General features: G+C 41.1%; 1 protein-coding gene across 1 annotated transcript in view; it reads left to right on the top strand.

Moving 5' to 3' along the window:
- Positions 1–13292: 13292 nt before the first annotated feature.
- ADAMTS19 (ADAM metallopeptidase with thrombospondin type 1 motif 19) overlaps positions 13293–16026 on the top strand; it is a 444363-nt gene continuing 441629 nt past the window's right edge. The window contains exon 1 of the mRNA XM_073557745.1: positions 13293–13380. Coding sequence (XP_073413846.1) covers positions 13293–13380 — 88 coding nt within the window. The remainder of the gene's footprint in view (positions 13381–16026) is intronic.

Consider the following 16026-nt stretch of genomic DNA (forward strand, 5'->3'; position numbering starts at 1 on the left):
TATGCAACCGCTCAGCAATGCATCCAGATGTAGCAGAGCTGGAGTATGTCATGGGACATATTGATTATCGGCAGACAGGTGGGGAATACTGTGTTTTCTTATTTTTACTTTAATAAATGGGTAAAAGAGGGTTATTGTGGGGCAGTGTTTTTTTTTCAAATAAAGGACTTTTCTCTGTATTACTTTTAATTAAATTACTTTTTTGTGAGTCCTTTGATGTGAGGTTAGCAATGAGGGCATTTGATAGATGCCTCTACATTACTAACCTCTGGGTTTGATGCCAGCACACATAAAACAGCTGACATCAACCCCAAAACTATTACCCCACTTACCACTGTACCAGGGTAAGTCGCAAGAGCCAGGCAAAGCTCCAGAATTGGCACATCTGACAGACTGGACTTTTATGGGGTTGTTACAGGCTGCTGTTTTTAGGCTTGTAGAGGGCCAATATCGAAGGCCCCCTTCCAGTCTGAGAATACCAGCCACCAACTGTCTGGTACAGTACCCTACACACAAACTGCTCTAATTATCTCATATCTCACTGACATTTTTTTTACTATAGACAGGCACCAGCTGGTAAATACTCTCATCAGCCTCTTCTGCTCTCTCTGCTATCAGCGAGATCAGGCATAGACTGATGAGATGCCTGACTGATGGTAATCTTTCCCCTGCTGGTCAGAGCTGCTGACTTACACAATGTCATCTTTCACGTTACCGACAATCAGAGTCGGTGCTTACCGTGCTGTCATACACATGACAACATGGGAATCGCCAGACGTTCAAGACCCCCATTAATTTAAATGGTGTCTGGGTTTGGGTTCAAGTTCGGGTACCATTCTCATACTCGAACCAAAATTTTCTTTAAAGTTTGGCCAAAACCGACATACCCAAACTTCCAAGGAGACGTATGCCAGTGATAAGATGCATCCGCTCATCACTAAACAGAGATCCATGCCATTAATAGGATGCACCTAATTTACTAAGTGGCATGTTACTCTTGGTGAATTAGATGCCGCATACCCATTATTATGGCCAAAACACCCCTATTAATGAATTGGGCGCTTGGGTTATACCTATACCTTAGAATATATCCCTTAAGACAATGTACTTAACCATTCAATAAAAACATCTATAGGTCAATTAAGGAAAACGAGTGTTGTGCTCTGAATAGAAAAAAAAGAACAATTAGAGAGTTCGGTGAAGTTGCATCCAACAATGTCCACAGGTATTTGTTGTAGAACTCACAAATACTGTATCTTTCCACACAATCTCAAGTCACAGACTCCATTTAAGATGCTTTTAAAAATGTTTTTCTTAAGATTAGTCCACTACTAACTTCAATATTTAAATGATAAATTGTGACAAATTAGCTAAAAAATTGAAGAAATCGCGAGAGGGATAATTGCTTCTGATCTGGTGCTGATCCTGAATAACAGCCAACTTCTAATCCACAGCTGCAGCTGCATTTCTGCTTATTGTCATTGGAAATCACAGATATGCACACATTTCTATCAGCTTAGCTTAGTTCCTATGATGCAATGGGATAGTTTTTCTAAGATATCAGTAACATGTCCACTATATGTTTGTTCGAGTGCAAACCACAATAGCATTGAGATTTTAGCAATAAAGCCAGAATGCTTGTAATTAGAGCTCTGTTTTATAAAACAGCTCATCACATAAAATTATGTATGACCAAGTTATAACATGAGGGCATACACAAAGAAATTATGATTAGTATGAAGAATAATCCTACCTAGACAGCATATTCATGTTTTAACATATGATTAAAGGTTTCCATGAATTAGTAAGGAGAAACTTTACATACCGATGTCACACTTAGGCTACTCTTTCTCTAAATGAGGGCTAGTTGGCAAACGTATTTCAATGGAAAGGTGCAAATGTCCACAGATTTACAGGAGAAAGGTATCATGTGATGCCCACTCAAATATATTTGCAACTATGTGGTAAATGGATGTGATGAGTCCTACGGTATCACTCTGACAAATAGAATAGTCTCCCAACCAGTGAATCCCTCGAATATGAAATAATTATGACATAATAGGTCATATGAAATGAATATGTTCTACTGGATCTACAGAGGGGAAAAAAGTATTTAGTCAGCTACCAATTGTGGAAGTTCTCCCACTTAAAAAGATGAGAGAGGCCAGTAATTGACAACATGGGTAGACCACAACTATGAGAGTCAAAATGAGAAAACAAATCCAGAAAATCACCTTGTCTGATTTGGCAACATTTATTTTGCAAATTGTGGTGGAAAATAAGTAATTGGTCGATAAAAACATGCAAGATTTCTGGCTCTCACAGACCTGTAACTTCTTCTTTAAGAGGCTCCTCTATCCTCCACTCATTACCTGTAGTAATTGCACCTGTTTGAACTTGTTATCAGTATAAAAGACACCTGTCCACAAACTCAAACAGTCACACTCCAAACTCCACTATGGTGAAGACCAAAGAGCTGTCAAAGGACACCAGAAACAAAATTGTAGTCCTGCACCAGGCTGTGAAGACAGAATCAGCAATAGGCAAGCAGCTTAGTGTCATGAAATCAACTGTGAGACCAATAATAAGAAAATGGAAGACATACAAGACCACTGATGATCTCCCTTGATCTGGGCTGGGGATAAATGCAAAATCTCACCCCGTGGGCTCAAAGTGATCACAAGAATGGTGAGCAAAAATCCCAGAACCACATGGGGGGACCTAGTGAATGACTTGCATAGAGCTGGCATCACCATAACAAAAGATACTATCAGTAACACACTATGCCGCCAGGGACTCAGATCCTGCATTGCCAGACAGGACACCCTGATTAAGCCAGTACATGTCCGGCTCCATCTGAAGATTGCTAGAGAGCATTTGGATTATCCAGAAGAGCATTCGGAGAATGTCATATGGTCTGATGAAACCAAAATAAAACTTTGGTAGAAACAAAACTCCCTGTGTTTGGAGGAGAAAGAATGATTAGCTGCATCCAAAGAACACCATACCTACTGTGAAGCATGGGGGTGGCAACATCATGCTTTGGGTCTGTTTGTCTGCAAAGGGATCAGGACGACTGATCCATGTACATGAAAGAATGAATGGGGCCATGTATCGTGAGATTTTCCGTGCAAACCTCCATCCATCAGCAAGGGCATTGAAGATGAAACAAGGATGAGTCTTTAAGCATGATAATGATCCCAAGTACACCACCAGGGCAATGAAGGAGTGACTTCGTAAGAAGCATATGAAGGACCTGGAGTGGCCTAGCCAGTCTCCAGATCTCAACCCCATGGAAAACCTTCGGAGGGATTTGAAAGTCCATGTTGCCCAGCGACAGGCCCAAAACATCACTACTCTAGAGGAGATCTGCATGGAGGAATGGGCCAAGATACCACCAACAGGGTGTGCCAACCTTGTGAAGACTTAAAGAAAACGTTAGACCTCTGTCATTGCCAACAAAGGATATATAACAAAATATTGAGATGACTTTTTGTTAATGACCAAATACTTATTTTCCACCATAATTTGCAAAATAAATCTTGACAAATCAGACAAGGTGATTTTCTGGATTTGTTTTCTCATTTTGACTCTCATAGTTGTGGTCTACCTATGATGTCAATTACAGGCCTCTCTCATTTTTTTAAGTGGGAGAACTTGCACAATTGCTGGCTGACTAAATACTTTTTTCCCCACTGTATTTGTACATAAATAAAAACCTGATTTAATGTTTCAAATGTTCGCATACATGAAAATCACTGATTCATGTTATATTATGTGCCCTTACCAATTATCACATATATGCTGTCTACATATTGTAAGTTATATTTAATTCATCTTTTCTTTCTTTCTGTGAGATTAATTAGAAACCCCAGTCACATGGATGAAAAGTGAACTGTACTTTCAACCAACTTTGCATAAATCGGTGGTGCAAGCTAATATAAGAAACTTTGTAATATACCTTATATAACTCTTCTTTCTTATATAAACCTTCTCCACTGAAAAGGAGAATAAGGAAATAGTCAGAAAGAGACACAAATATTGTGCTGAGCTTTTGTTTAAGTCTTTTACCTAACCCCAGAGCTACAGTTGCTTCTTGCAAAATTTGAATACCATCAAAACGTTAATTTTTTTCAGTTCTTCAATACAAAAAGTGAAACTCACATATTATATAGAGTCATTACAAATAGTGATGAGCAAATAGTGAAATATTTGGATTTGGGAAAATCGGCACAAATACTTTCTAATATCTGTGTATTCATATCGAATAACAGATCCAATGCAAGTCAATGGGAAAGCCGAAAATTTTTCTGCTGAACCCAACAAACAGGTCTCAGGGCATGAGAAAAAATGTTGAAATGGATGAATGTGTCAATGACACGTACACATATAAATATGTATATACTATATATTATATCTATCTATCTATCTATGAGAAGCCAGCAATTCAGCACTCACGTACTGTAAAATAACAGCAGTAGCAGACAGCATAAAATAGATGGATTACACACAGTAAACACACATAGAATAGGTAGATATATAGATGCCAGTGACAAATACAATTAGTATAGTGTGTGTGCAGCTTACTATACATGTATTTAATTATTAAAAGATTACTTTTCTGAAAAAAATGGCGTGCGCTCCCGCGTAATTTTCTTAACCAGCAAAGGGAAAGCCGACAGCTAGGGGCCAATGTTTATAGCCTGGAAAGGGGGTAATACCCATGGAGCTTCCCAGGCTATTAATATCAGCTCACAGCTGTATACTTAGACTTTACTGGCTATTAAAATGGGGGACCCTCCAAAGAAATGACACATGGTCCCCTTATAAATAATAACTAGCAAAGGCTATGCAGACAGCTGTGGGCTGATATTAATAGCCTAAGAAGGGGCCATGAATACTGCCTCCCCAGGCTAAAGATATCAGCTCTCAGTCACCCCAGTAAAGGCACATCTTTAATATGTGCCAATTCTGCCACTTAGCCTCACTGTTCCCACTTGCCCTGTAGCGGTGGCAAGTGGAGTGATAGTTGAGGGGTTGATGTCACTTACGTATTGTCAGGTGACTTCAAGCCCAAAGGTTAGTAATGGAGAGGCGTCAATAAGATGCCCCCATTACTAACCACATAGATGTATTGTAGAAAAATACACACATCCAGAAAAAGTCCTTTAATTGAAAGAAAGACACAGACTCCTTTAATAAATCTTAATTAAACCATACTTTTGACATCACCCATTCCACGGACACCATTGTTTTTTGCAAAAGAGTTAAAAAAACAAAAAATAATATTCCGCACCTTTATGCTGAGAAGATGATATTCCATTAGTCCCATGATGGTTCTAGCTCTGCTACATCTAGATGGCAGGCTGCATGTTTGCATGATGCAGCTATACAGCCCGCCATCCAGCAGAGACACTGAGCAGCGCCTGCTACTGCTGCCCAGTGTCTCGGGGTGAACTGTTAGGACCTGTCTGACGTCACCACGAGCGAGAGAATGTTTTCACACTTCCGGTGCCTTCAGAAAGGTCCTGGAAGTTCACAGCCAATGAACTCACTTCACCTTTCTGACACTTGCAAAAGAGAAAGGTGAGGGCACCACCTAAAAACCATAGACACTAAATAGTGAATGGGATCTCCTGCAACATGTTATTGTACGACATAAAAGGACAGAAGAAAAGACACATGCTAAAAAATAGGGATCACTAAAAATCAAAACAAAAGGAACTATTTTTATTTAGTAAGCAACAATGCAAACAAAAGACAATATTACATACATTTAAAAACCAAAACTGGTAAATACACAAGTCATGCCCATGATGAAGCAGTCACACTCCTCCAAACAACTATTCACAGATTTTAAATTGATTAGTATATCAGGCTGAAAATTTAAGCATGCATTAGAAAAATTTAATATGCCCAACAAATGATGAGTCTAAATTCACAGCACCATTTAAAGAAACAACAATAAAGAAAATGAGCAGCGCCTGCAATGAAGCAGCTGAATTAAGTTAGGAAGAAAAATTATATGTTTGGATCCTACAACACATAATAGTGTAATATAGGGAAAAGGATCAAGCCATATAAATGTAAAGAGTACATGGATGCATACAAAAAGTAAGGCAAAAAGGGGTTAGATAATTTAAGATGATAGACCCATATTGGAATGTTTCAAAGGTGCACATCGACTAAGACCAGAAAGATTGCTCATCCGGAGAAAGCAGACATCAAACCTGCACATGTGAGAATGAAGACAATGCAGGTGGGGCCATGCTGATGAATAAAGATGAAGGAGGAGGGAGCTCCCAGTGCTGAAGATGACTTTCATCACTCCAGCTCTGCCAGTGATCAGCATAAGCAGGGGAGAATAATGAGAGTTGTATTCAAGTGAGAACAATGACAGCAGGCAGTGGCTTTTGGGACTATTACTCTCATCAGCCTACACCTGCTGCCGCTTATGACAGTGACAGCAGGAGAGACTGATGGGAGTATTCCTCACCCGCCGCCTGCACTATCAATAAATTTAAAAAACAGTGTGGGTTCCCCTGTATTTTCTATAACCAGCGAGGCAAACTCACAGCTGGGGGCTGCAACCCTCAGCTGTCAGTGTTAGCAAGGCTGGTTATCAAGAAAAGAGGGTCCCTACGCCATTTTTTAAATTCTTTAAATATTTAAAAAAAATTGCATGGGGTCCCCCCATTTTTGACAACTAGCCTTGCTAAAGCTGACAGCTTTGGCCTGGTATTCTCAGGCTGGTAAGGGGCCATGGATATTGGCACCCAAAGCCTAAAAAAAGCAGCCTGCAGGCACCCAGAAAAGGCATATCAATTAGATTCTGGCACTTTGCCAGGTTCTTCCCACTTGTCGTGTAGCGGTGGAAAGTGGGGTTCACATTTGTGGGGTTGATGTCACCTTTGTATTATTATTGTCAAATGACATCAAGCCCACGGATTACTAATGGAGAGGCATCTATAAGACACCTATCCATTACTAATCCTATAATTATATTTTAAATAAAGACACAGCCAGAACAAAGTATTTTATCTAATATATAAAGCTCAAAGTGTGTATGTATGTACAGTATGTATGTGTGTGTGTGTGTATGTCCGGGATAGGCATCCGCACCGTTGCAGCTACAGCCACAAAATTTGGCACAGTCACACGTCTAGACCCCGAGAGCATCCTAAGCTATGTTGTGAGGCGAAATTTTAACCCCGCGCATTCGAATTCACCAAACAATTTTGCCCCTATCTACATACTGGGGAAAAAGTGAGTGTGCATCAAGCCCCGCCCCTCATTATGATGTCATAATGCCCCTATCTACATAATGGGGAAACAGTGTGTGCGTATCAAGCCCCACCCCTCATTACGATGTCACAATGGTTGCCATGGCGATGCTGATTCATCATAGGTTGCAAACCTCGCCGCTCATTATGATGTCATAATGGTTGACTATGGAATGGAGGATGTGTGATGGGTATATGGGCTGTGGGTATAATAGATTATTTTTAAAACAATAATGCCTCATCAGAAAAGGAAGTCCATGGCACGAAGGTCAGCTGATGCAAAAAGAAAAGCTGCATTACGGGCCAATGAAAAATGTGAAGACCGAGAAACAAGGCTGACACACATGAGAATAGCTGCTGCTTCCTCAAGAGCCAATAAACTTTCTGAGGAGAGGGAAGCAAGGCTTGCAGACAAGAGAAGAAGAGCTGCTTCCTCAAGAGCCAATGAACTTTCTGAGGAGAGGGAAGAGAGGCTTGCAGACAAGAGAAGAGCTGCTTCCTCAAGGGCCAATGAACTTTCTGAGGAGAGGGAAGCGAGGCTTGCAGACAAGAGAAGAAGAGCTGCTTCCTCAAGGGCCAGTGAACTTTCTGAGGAGAGGGAAGCGAGGCTTGCAGACAAGAGAAGAAGAGCTGCTTCCTCAAGGGCCAATGAACTTTCTGAGGAGAGGGAAGCGAGGCTTGCAGACATGAAAACAAGAGCTGCTTCCTCAAGGGCCAATGAACTTTCTGAGGAGAGGGAAGCGAGGCTTGCAGATAAGAGAAGAGCTGCTTCCTTAAGGTCCAATGAGTCATCTCAGCAGAGAGAAGGCCTACTTGCCACTAGGAGAATTGCTATTTCTTCCACCAGGGCACAGGAAATGGTTAGAGATTTGAAACATGCTGCCTTTTGTTACCAGTCACACATAAACTATCAGGATAATCCTACAGTTCAGATAGGAAAAATGGATGTAGTCTGCATGTACAGCAGTGCCTTGAAATAGAAAGATGAACTGCCAGTTACTATGCCCGGGCAGCGCCGGGCTCTTCAGCTAGTTTGGAATAAAACAAAACAGTTTTCCACTTTTATTTAAAAATAACAAACACAGGTATACTCACCTAAAGCCTCATTCCACTGAATCCCTCATCTCCTATAATAAAACAATAATGAAAAACAACAACATCCCTCACCTATCCACTGTTCTGTCCCATGCTATAATCCATGTCTCGGAGATAAACAGTTTTTAACCTGGACGGTGCCAAGATGTCACTGTCCATACTGAGAACCACTGGTGACTGAGCTGCTGCAAGCGCAACGTCAGTGACCGGAGGTGATGTAATCGAGGTTACCTCCGGTCACTCAGGCTGCGTTCCCAGCCAGGCTGAACTGCGGTGACCTCGGTGAGATGCCCGCTGCAGATGCCAAGTCCTGCTGAAAAATGAAATTTCCATCTCCAAAAAGCTTGTCGGCAGAGGGAAGCATAAAGTGCTCTAAAATTTCCTAGTAGACGGCTGTGCTGACTTTGGTCATGGTAAAACACAGTGGACGCACACCAGCAGATGACATAGCTCCCCAAACCATCACTGATTGTGGAAACTTCACTCTAGACCTCAAGCAGCTTGGATTGTGTGCCTCTCCACTCTTCCTCCAGACTCTGGGACCTTGATTTCCAAATGAAATTCAAAATTTACCTTCATCTGAAAACAACACCTTGGACCACTGAGCAACAATCCAGTTCTTTTTCTCCTTGGACCAGGTAAAACATTTCTGGCATTGTCTGTTGGTCATGAGTGGCTTGACACAAACAATGTGACACTTGTAGCCCAAGCCCTGGATATGTCTGTGTGTGGTGGCTCTTGAAGCAATAACTCCAGCAGCAGTCCACTGCTTGTGAATCTGACCCAAATTTTTGAATGGCCTTTTTTTAACAATCCTTTCAAGGCTGAGGTTATCCCGTTTGCTTGTGCACCTTTTTCTACCACACTTTTTTATTCCACTCAACTTTACATTAATATGCTTGCATACAGCATTAAGTGAACAGCCAGCTTCTTTAGCAACGACTTTTTGTGGCTTATCCTCCTTGTGGAGTGTGTCACTGACTGCCTTCTGGACATCTGTCAAATCAGCAGTCTTCCCCCTTGATTGTGAAGCCTACTGAAACAGACTTTTTAAATGCTTAGGAACCCTAAGCTGAAGATACTTGTCATGCTACTGGATTGCTACTTTTTTGCTCCTAAAAATCTAAATTAAAATTTTTTTTATTTTGTTAGTGTTTTGTAAACCGAATTTTGGTTTTCAACACTACCTGAATCCTTCTGGGCATACTGTTGATCAGATTCAAGCATGTGTCGACCAAAATCTGATCTCAGATCTCTTCTACACATTCCCAAAGTTGGTGTATACTTGTTGGCTCACTTGTATATGTATAGACCTTTTTCTTCAATTCTACCCACAAATGTTTTATTGGGTTGAGGTCTGAAGACTGTGGGGGTTAATCTAGCACCTCTACTGCATTTTATTGAACCATTTCTGTGCCAATCTTGATGTATTCTTCAAGACATTGTCCTGCTGGAAAACTAAGTCATCCTTTTCCTACCCATAGTACTCAAGCATACGAAGTAACTCATCTTGTAGGATACTCACATATAGCTCAGCATTGAGACCACCATCGATCTTGGTAAGGTATCCAATGCCTTTGGCTGTGAAAAAAGACCATATCATCAGGCTTTCTAAACAAAACTTGACAGTTCCTTCAATTTCTCGATCCATTAGCCCCTTTTTCCCTTGTTTCTTCAAAACCCATTTGCACCCATCAAAGCCTTGTCAATTGAATTTTGTCTTATTGCTCTAAATCACCAATTTCCAACCTTCTACTGTCCACTTTTCGCACTATTCTAGACTTGTGTAATGTGCGCCACAGGGTGCATGCATGGACATCTGTGATCTCACTACTATGAAGCATATGAGTCACCTACAATGACGTTTTTTTCACGCCAGAACTGAAAGACATTGTGATGAGTTGACTTGTTGACTCCCATATTTTGCCTGGATGTCTACTTGCTTTTGAATGGATGGATGGGGTTAATTTCTTTTTCTTACAAATGTCATGGCACTCAAATGATGCAGTTTGGCAATTTTCTTGGCTGAGAGACGGTTATCGATGAGCTGAATGATGCTTTTACTCTTTCCTTGGGAAATCTTCTTCATGGCTGCTCCTTGATTTGAAGTAGTGACCTTTCGCTTGGGAAGCAATCTAATAACACACTGAAATATTAGGGAATGTCAGAACAGGTTGTATTTTGTAGTATACAGGAAGAAATTCCACCACCATTTTTCCACCACCAGGAGCAAACCAGTAATAATGCAGTGACATGACATGAATCTGCATAACTAATCATATGCCAAATAGTTGCAAGTAAAATTTATGCATGATATAGCCAAGATGATTGTCTATAAAATTATGGTAGTCACACGTTCTAAGCTGTAGTGGATGGTGAGATATGGAGCCTGAAAGTCAAAAGTTCAAAACATTGTTACCCTTTTGCTTATCACTGTAATGGACAGATATATTACTTTACCTGAAAGGGAACCTGTCACCAGGTTTGGTCAATACGAATTATATGGCCACTGCCTTTCAGGACTTATCTACAGCAGTCTGTAATGCTGTAGCTAGGCTACTGATCCGACCTGAAAGAGAATAAAAATAACTTTTATTATACTCACCTTCGGGGCGGTCCGGTCCAAAGAGTGTCGCAGGTCTTGGTTTGGCGCCTCCCATCTTCTTGCAGTGCCGTGCCTCCTGCTTGCTTCATGTTGATGACGCATCCTTGCATCATCCACACAGGCTCCCCAGCGTTGTGCTCCTGTGCAGGAGCACTTATCTGCCCTGTTGAGGGCAGAGCAAATTTCTGCAGTGTGCAGGTGCTGGGCCTCTCTGACGTTTTCTGGTGTCTGCACACAGCATAACTTTGTTCTGGCCTCAACAGGGCAGAGAAGTACACCTGCGTTGGAGCGCAATGTCAGGGAGCCTGTGTGGATGATGCAGGGACGCATTTTAGAATGCTGTAAATAAGCCCTGAAAATCGGTGGCCGTAACTAGTATCGGATAAACGTGATGACAGGCTCCCTTGAACAAACACAAGAAATCTTATTCTGAAAAATGACTTGAAAGTACGGTTTAAACCAGTATCATATATTTATTACATTTCTAGCCCAGAACACAAGGCAGAATATATGTTCATTGTGTAGTCTTTAACAAGTTAAGGTAGTATTCAGACAAGGTCCGAAGACATTTATGGCATAATATATTATTCTCCTCCTGAATTTATAACTTATGTAGAGTGGATAGGTTTGATCCTGTTACTTTTACAGTTGAAATGGCCAACTGATTCCAACCTGCTCATCAATGCTTGGCAAAACAGTCTACTTATATTAGCCAGAATACAGCTCTAAAAAATAATTATAAGCAAATGCCAATACACCAACCCTACTTGAGAGAGATATTGAAGTACTGGCTATCTTGGACTGGAAAAGGTTCAAGAGTTCTCATTGGTCATAAAGTGAGAAATCACTGGTCTGTACAGACTTGAGGAATAAACAGTTACTTAATTGGTTGTGTGGGAAAATCAAGTTACACCTATCCACAAAATAGGTGATAACTTATTGATCGGTGGGGGTCCAACAGCTGGGACCCATATACTGATAAATAGAATGTTGGATAATGGAGTGGCACTGCATATGTTTGACCACTGCTCCCTTTCTTTACTTTTAGACTGCCCAGCAATTGACTAAAGCAGCAGTAGAGAGAAAGCTGGGGGACAAACAGAGCGCAATAGGGCTTTATACGATGATATAAGAGTGAAGGATATAGAAACCTTGCTCACCTGATGAGGTTGTGAACCCACAACACTTTTATGAGCATTAAAAATTAGTTGCTGCAAGCCACAGGTTAAGAAAAAACAGGTAAGTAATAAAGGAATAAAAAGGTGGGGAGACAAATGATTTAATGTTTCATTTTCCAACATGGATACAAGTGTCCTGTGATGGATAAAAATTACCCATCCAGCAAATTTGTGGCTGCACCATCACTGATCTGATCTATGTTATAGATAGGTGACAACTTATCTTCAGCTGACGAACTCTTTAAATTGATAGCTTCAATTACTGAACTGATCTCAAGAATGCCTGACTACCTCATAGTCATTAATATTGTCTTAATCTACCAAAAAAGACAAAATATATAGTTCGTATTTGTAGTGACGTGTGCTGTACTAAGAATGGAAACGTCATTGTGCCTAGAAAGCATTGGCAGTGGCACTGGTCCGGTCTTCCCATTACTATTGCTGATCTGGAAGTTCATGGCTCTCTTGCAAGCCTCTGTAGTCCTACCTGCTCTCATTTCACGTGCAATTTATGCTAATAATTCATTGCTTGCAGCCAATCCGGTGTCATTGGATGGATAGCGCCCCCTCCTCTGTGGATGTCTGAGCTTGTACAGCCACCTAGTTAGTTCCAGCATTCTCCCTACTTCTCCTCCCCTCCTGCTGCTCTTATAACTGTGTGAGGCAAAGATAATGTGTGCAGTATTCAGTACAGCATGTGCATGTGTGTGACTGCAAGGGAGATCTGATCTCTTTCCCTCTTTTGTCTGCTTTGCAGCTGCTTTATATTTCTCTCTTCCTGCACAAAAACTCTTTTCTTTCATCTGTCTCCCAATCCAGTGGGTTCCTTTAATAGGAAGCTCTTGCTTTGATTGTGCTTTTGAGGAATCTGATTTGCACCAATTACACTAAATATTCACTCTTTCGTTACGGAAGAAATACTTGAGCCTAAAGTTATAATTTTTTTCCCTTTTTTGCCCCCCTTCAATAAATCCACACAGACGACGTTGGAAAAAAAAAAAGGCAAAGTTGTTCGCTGGGCAGTGATTCACTAACTTTGCTGGAAAAAAAAAGCTGGGGAAGCGAGGAACACACATTGGCAGATTTAAGACTCTTTCAGCGTCTGTTCCATGTGTTTAGACCATTAAGTGGATGGGGCAAGAAAAAGGGATGGGACTGCACTGCAACTGCTGCCTTGTCTATCTGTTCGTTTGTATCCTGTCATGTGGGATCAGTACAGGTAGGTGGAATGCTTCTGTACTGTGCATGCTACTTTGTGCCTTATCCTGCGCTCATACATTTTCATCATTGCTGGCTACTTAGACAACTGGTGATATAAGCCCTAGGAGAAGGCCAATCCATGCTTGTCTTCTGTCACTTGCATTACTCCATTGATGTGTGATTAGTCCCATTCCATGCCTTTCTAACTTGTGCATCACATTTATAATTAAACATATCTCTTAGAAGTACAAGCACAGACAGTGACATCGTCATGTAGTTTAATAGCAGTCAACTACATGCTATAAATGAGCAATAAACTAAGCTTAACACTTAAAATGTAACTTTATAAGGCTTGTTAACTATATCTTGTCGCACTACTGTTACACACATCAGTGACTTTCTGAAGGTGAATGTTGCCTTCAACCTGATTTTTTACAAACTGTTTAAAAAAAATGCGTAGAATGTATCATCTGAACACTCACAACAGCAAATCATTCCACTCAGTGCTACCCAGATTCCCAGGTGGACATGACTATTCATGGGTTGTGCTGCAGGCAAAATACAGAGTTGCCATAGTTGCTGTGTCAAATGGCTAATAGTTAGCTAGTATGTCAATGACCACAATTGCAGAAGTTAACATTGAATGAAATCTGGACTGCTGTTATTAAAGTTTCAGAAGGGTTTCAGTTGCAGGAAGATACATTACAAATGAATAAATTAGGTTGTGTACATTACAGGGACACATAATACACATGTATAGATCATTTTCAATATATTTCGTTTGCGAGCGTAGAGTTGAGATGTACAGTATCTGGTACGGTGCAGCAAAAATGTAATAGGCACATATATTTTATGATATAGTCTTACCTGATTGCTTTTTTTCTAGGAATATACATGGTAGTACTGGTAGGGTACTGGGAATACACAGTACAGGCATGGTTACTATAGTGAATAGCCATACAGCTGCCCCTGGAGAAATGAGTCTATCCTAGGTGATGGGAGGTGTTTTTGTGCTAACTCACGCCAAATTCAGAAACTTATTTTAAAATTACCTGTAAGGCTAAGTTCACACGTAGCGGAATTCCCGTGGAATTTACCGCGAGAATTCCAGAATTCCATTCCGTGGGAAAATCGCATTTTAAATTCCCGCAATTTTCCTGCAGAAAAGCTAGCGATTTGCAAGCATAATTAGCTTGCAGAATGCTAGCGTTTACCAAGCGATCTGGAGCATCACTTGGAGAACTGATTGACAGGTTAGTCACACTTGTCAAACATAGTGTTTGACGAGTGTGACCAACGTTTTACTACTGATGCTGCCTATGCAGCATCAGTAGTAAAAGATAGGATGTAAAAAATAATAAAAAAATAAAAATATTGTTATTCTCACCTTCCGGCATCCCGCACAGCCTTCCCGCCTCTCTCCATGCTCCCGGCATCTTCCGGTCCCAGTAATCCTTTGCACAAAAGACTGTAAGACATCATGCTCCCATGACATCATCGCGAATGACCGCGAGATGTCGCGCTCCTGCGACATCATCGCGAATGACCGTGAGAAGTCGCGCTGTTGCGAGACCGTGACGTGATCGCAGTCATTCTCGCAATGGATTACTGGGTTAAAGGGATCTTCTCTACTAGGACAACCCCTTCTCAATCTTAATATTTTCTCCTGTTAAAATGAAAACACTTATATTCACTTTGGTGCTGTGCCATTTCAGTTGTGTCAGCACTCGAATTCCCGGGGCTCATGTGAGGTTGTTATATCATGACCCAATCAGTGCTGGCGTCACTGTCCTACCTACTTACCTACTGTACGCTACCTAGTGATACTACTTTAAATTTTATTTTGAATTCCATTGTGTCTGTTTGATTTCAGTGCATAGCTACATATTTTTTAAGATATGCCCCAAAATGTTTTTAAAAAATACATTGTAGAAACCTTTGCGCTCCCTTGATTCTGACATTCTTGCTGTTTCACTCTACATCATTCTATTGCGGAGATATTCGCATTTGTTGCCTTTGGAGAGCAGTATGTGAAATTTCTGCTTGCAGACCAACTGGGTGTCTCCTAAGAGGCTTCTCGGGGGGAAAGTTCCACTCCTCCCTCCTATATGCTGCAAATCACAGCTTTACAGCTGATCTTGCAATATCAGATGTAGCCTATCTGTGGTTGGCAGTGTCTAGGAGGGAGTGGGAGTGCATGCCCTCAAGGAACCCTATAAGGAAACACTCAGTTGGTCAGCAAGCAGAAATTTCACATACTTCACTCCAAAATCAACAAATGTGAATATCTCTGCAATACAGTCTGTTATGATTGAGTCACCGTAGGAGGCAGACACAAAAATAGAAGCTACGTCCAGAAAACCAGAGAAGTTGGCAACTATCAGATTGCAGACCCCTGAACCTATCAACACAACTAGCAGTAGCCGTGGGGGTTCCTACGGTGCCCTAGACCCCTTGATCACAGCCGGAGAGCTAAATAGCCTAAAGACAGAAAAGGAAATCTAAACTGCCCCAGAGCAGACCCCAAAGTAAAAGACAGCCCCCAACATATAATGACGGTGAAGCAAGATGAAAAAACACTCACACAGATAGAAAGATAGGCTGAGCAAACGATGGGGCCCAAGCTAACTAAACAGAACAGGAAAGGAAGGTTGCTGTCTGCAAT

Source organism: Dendrobates tinctorius, unplaced genomic scaffold (assembly GCF_039654945.1).
Source record: "Dendrobates tinctorius isolate UK_male_01 unplaced genomic scaffold, ASM3965494v1 ptg000003l, whole genome shotgun sequence".
In the NCBI taxonomy this organism is placed as follows: domain Eukaryota; kingdom Metazoa; phylum Chordata; class Amphibia; order Anura; family Dendrobatidae; genus Dendrobates; species Dendrobates tinctorius.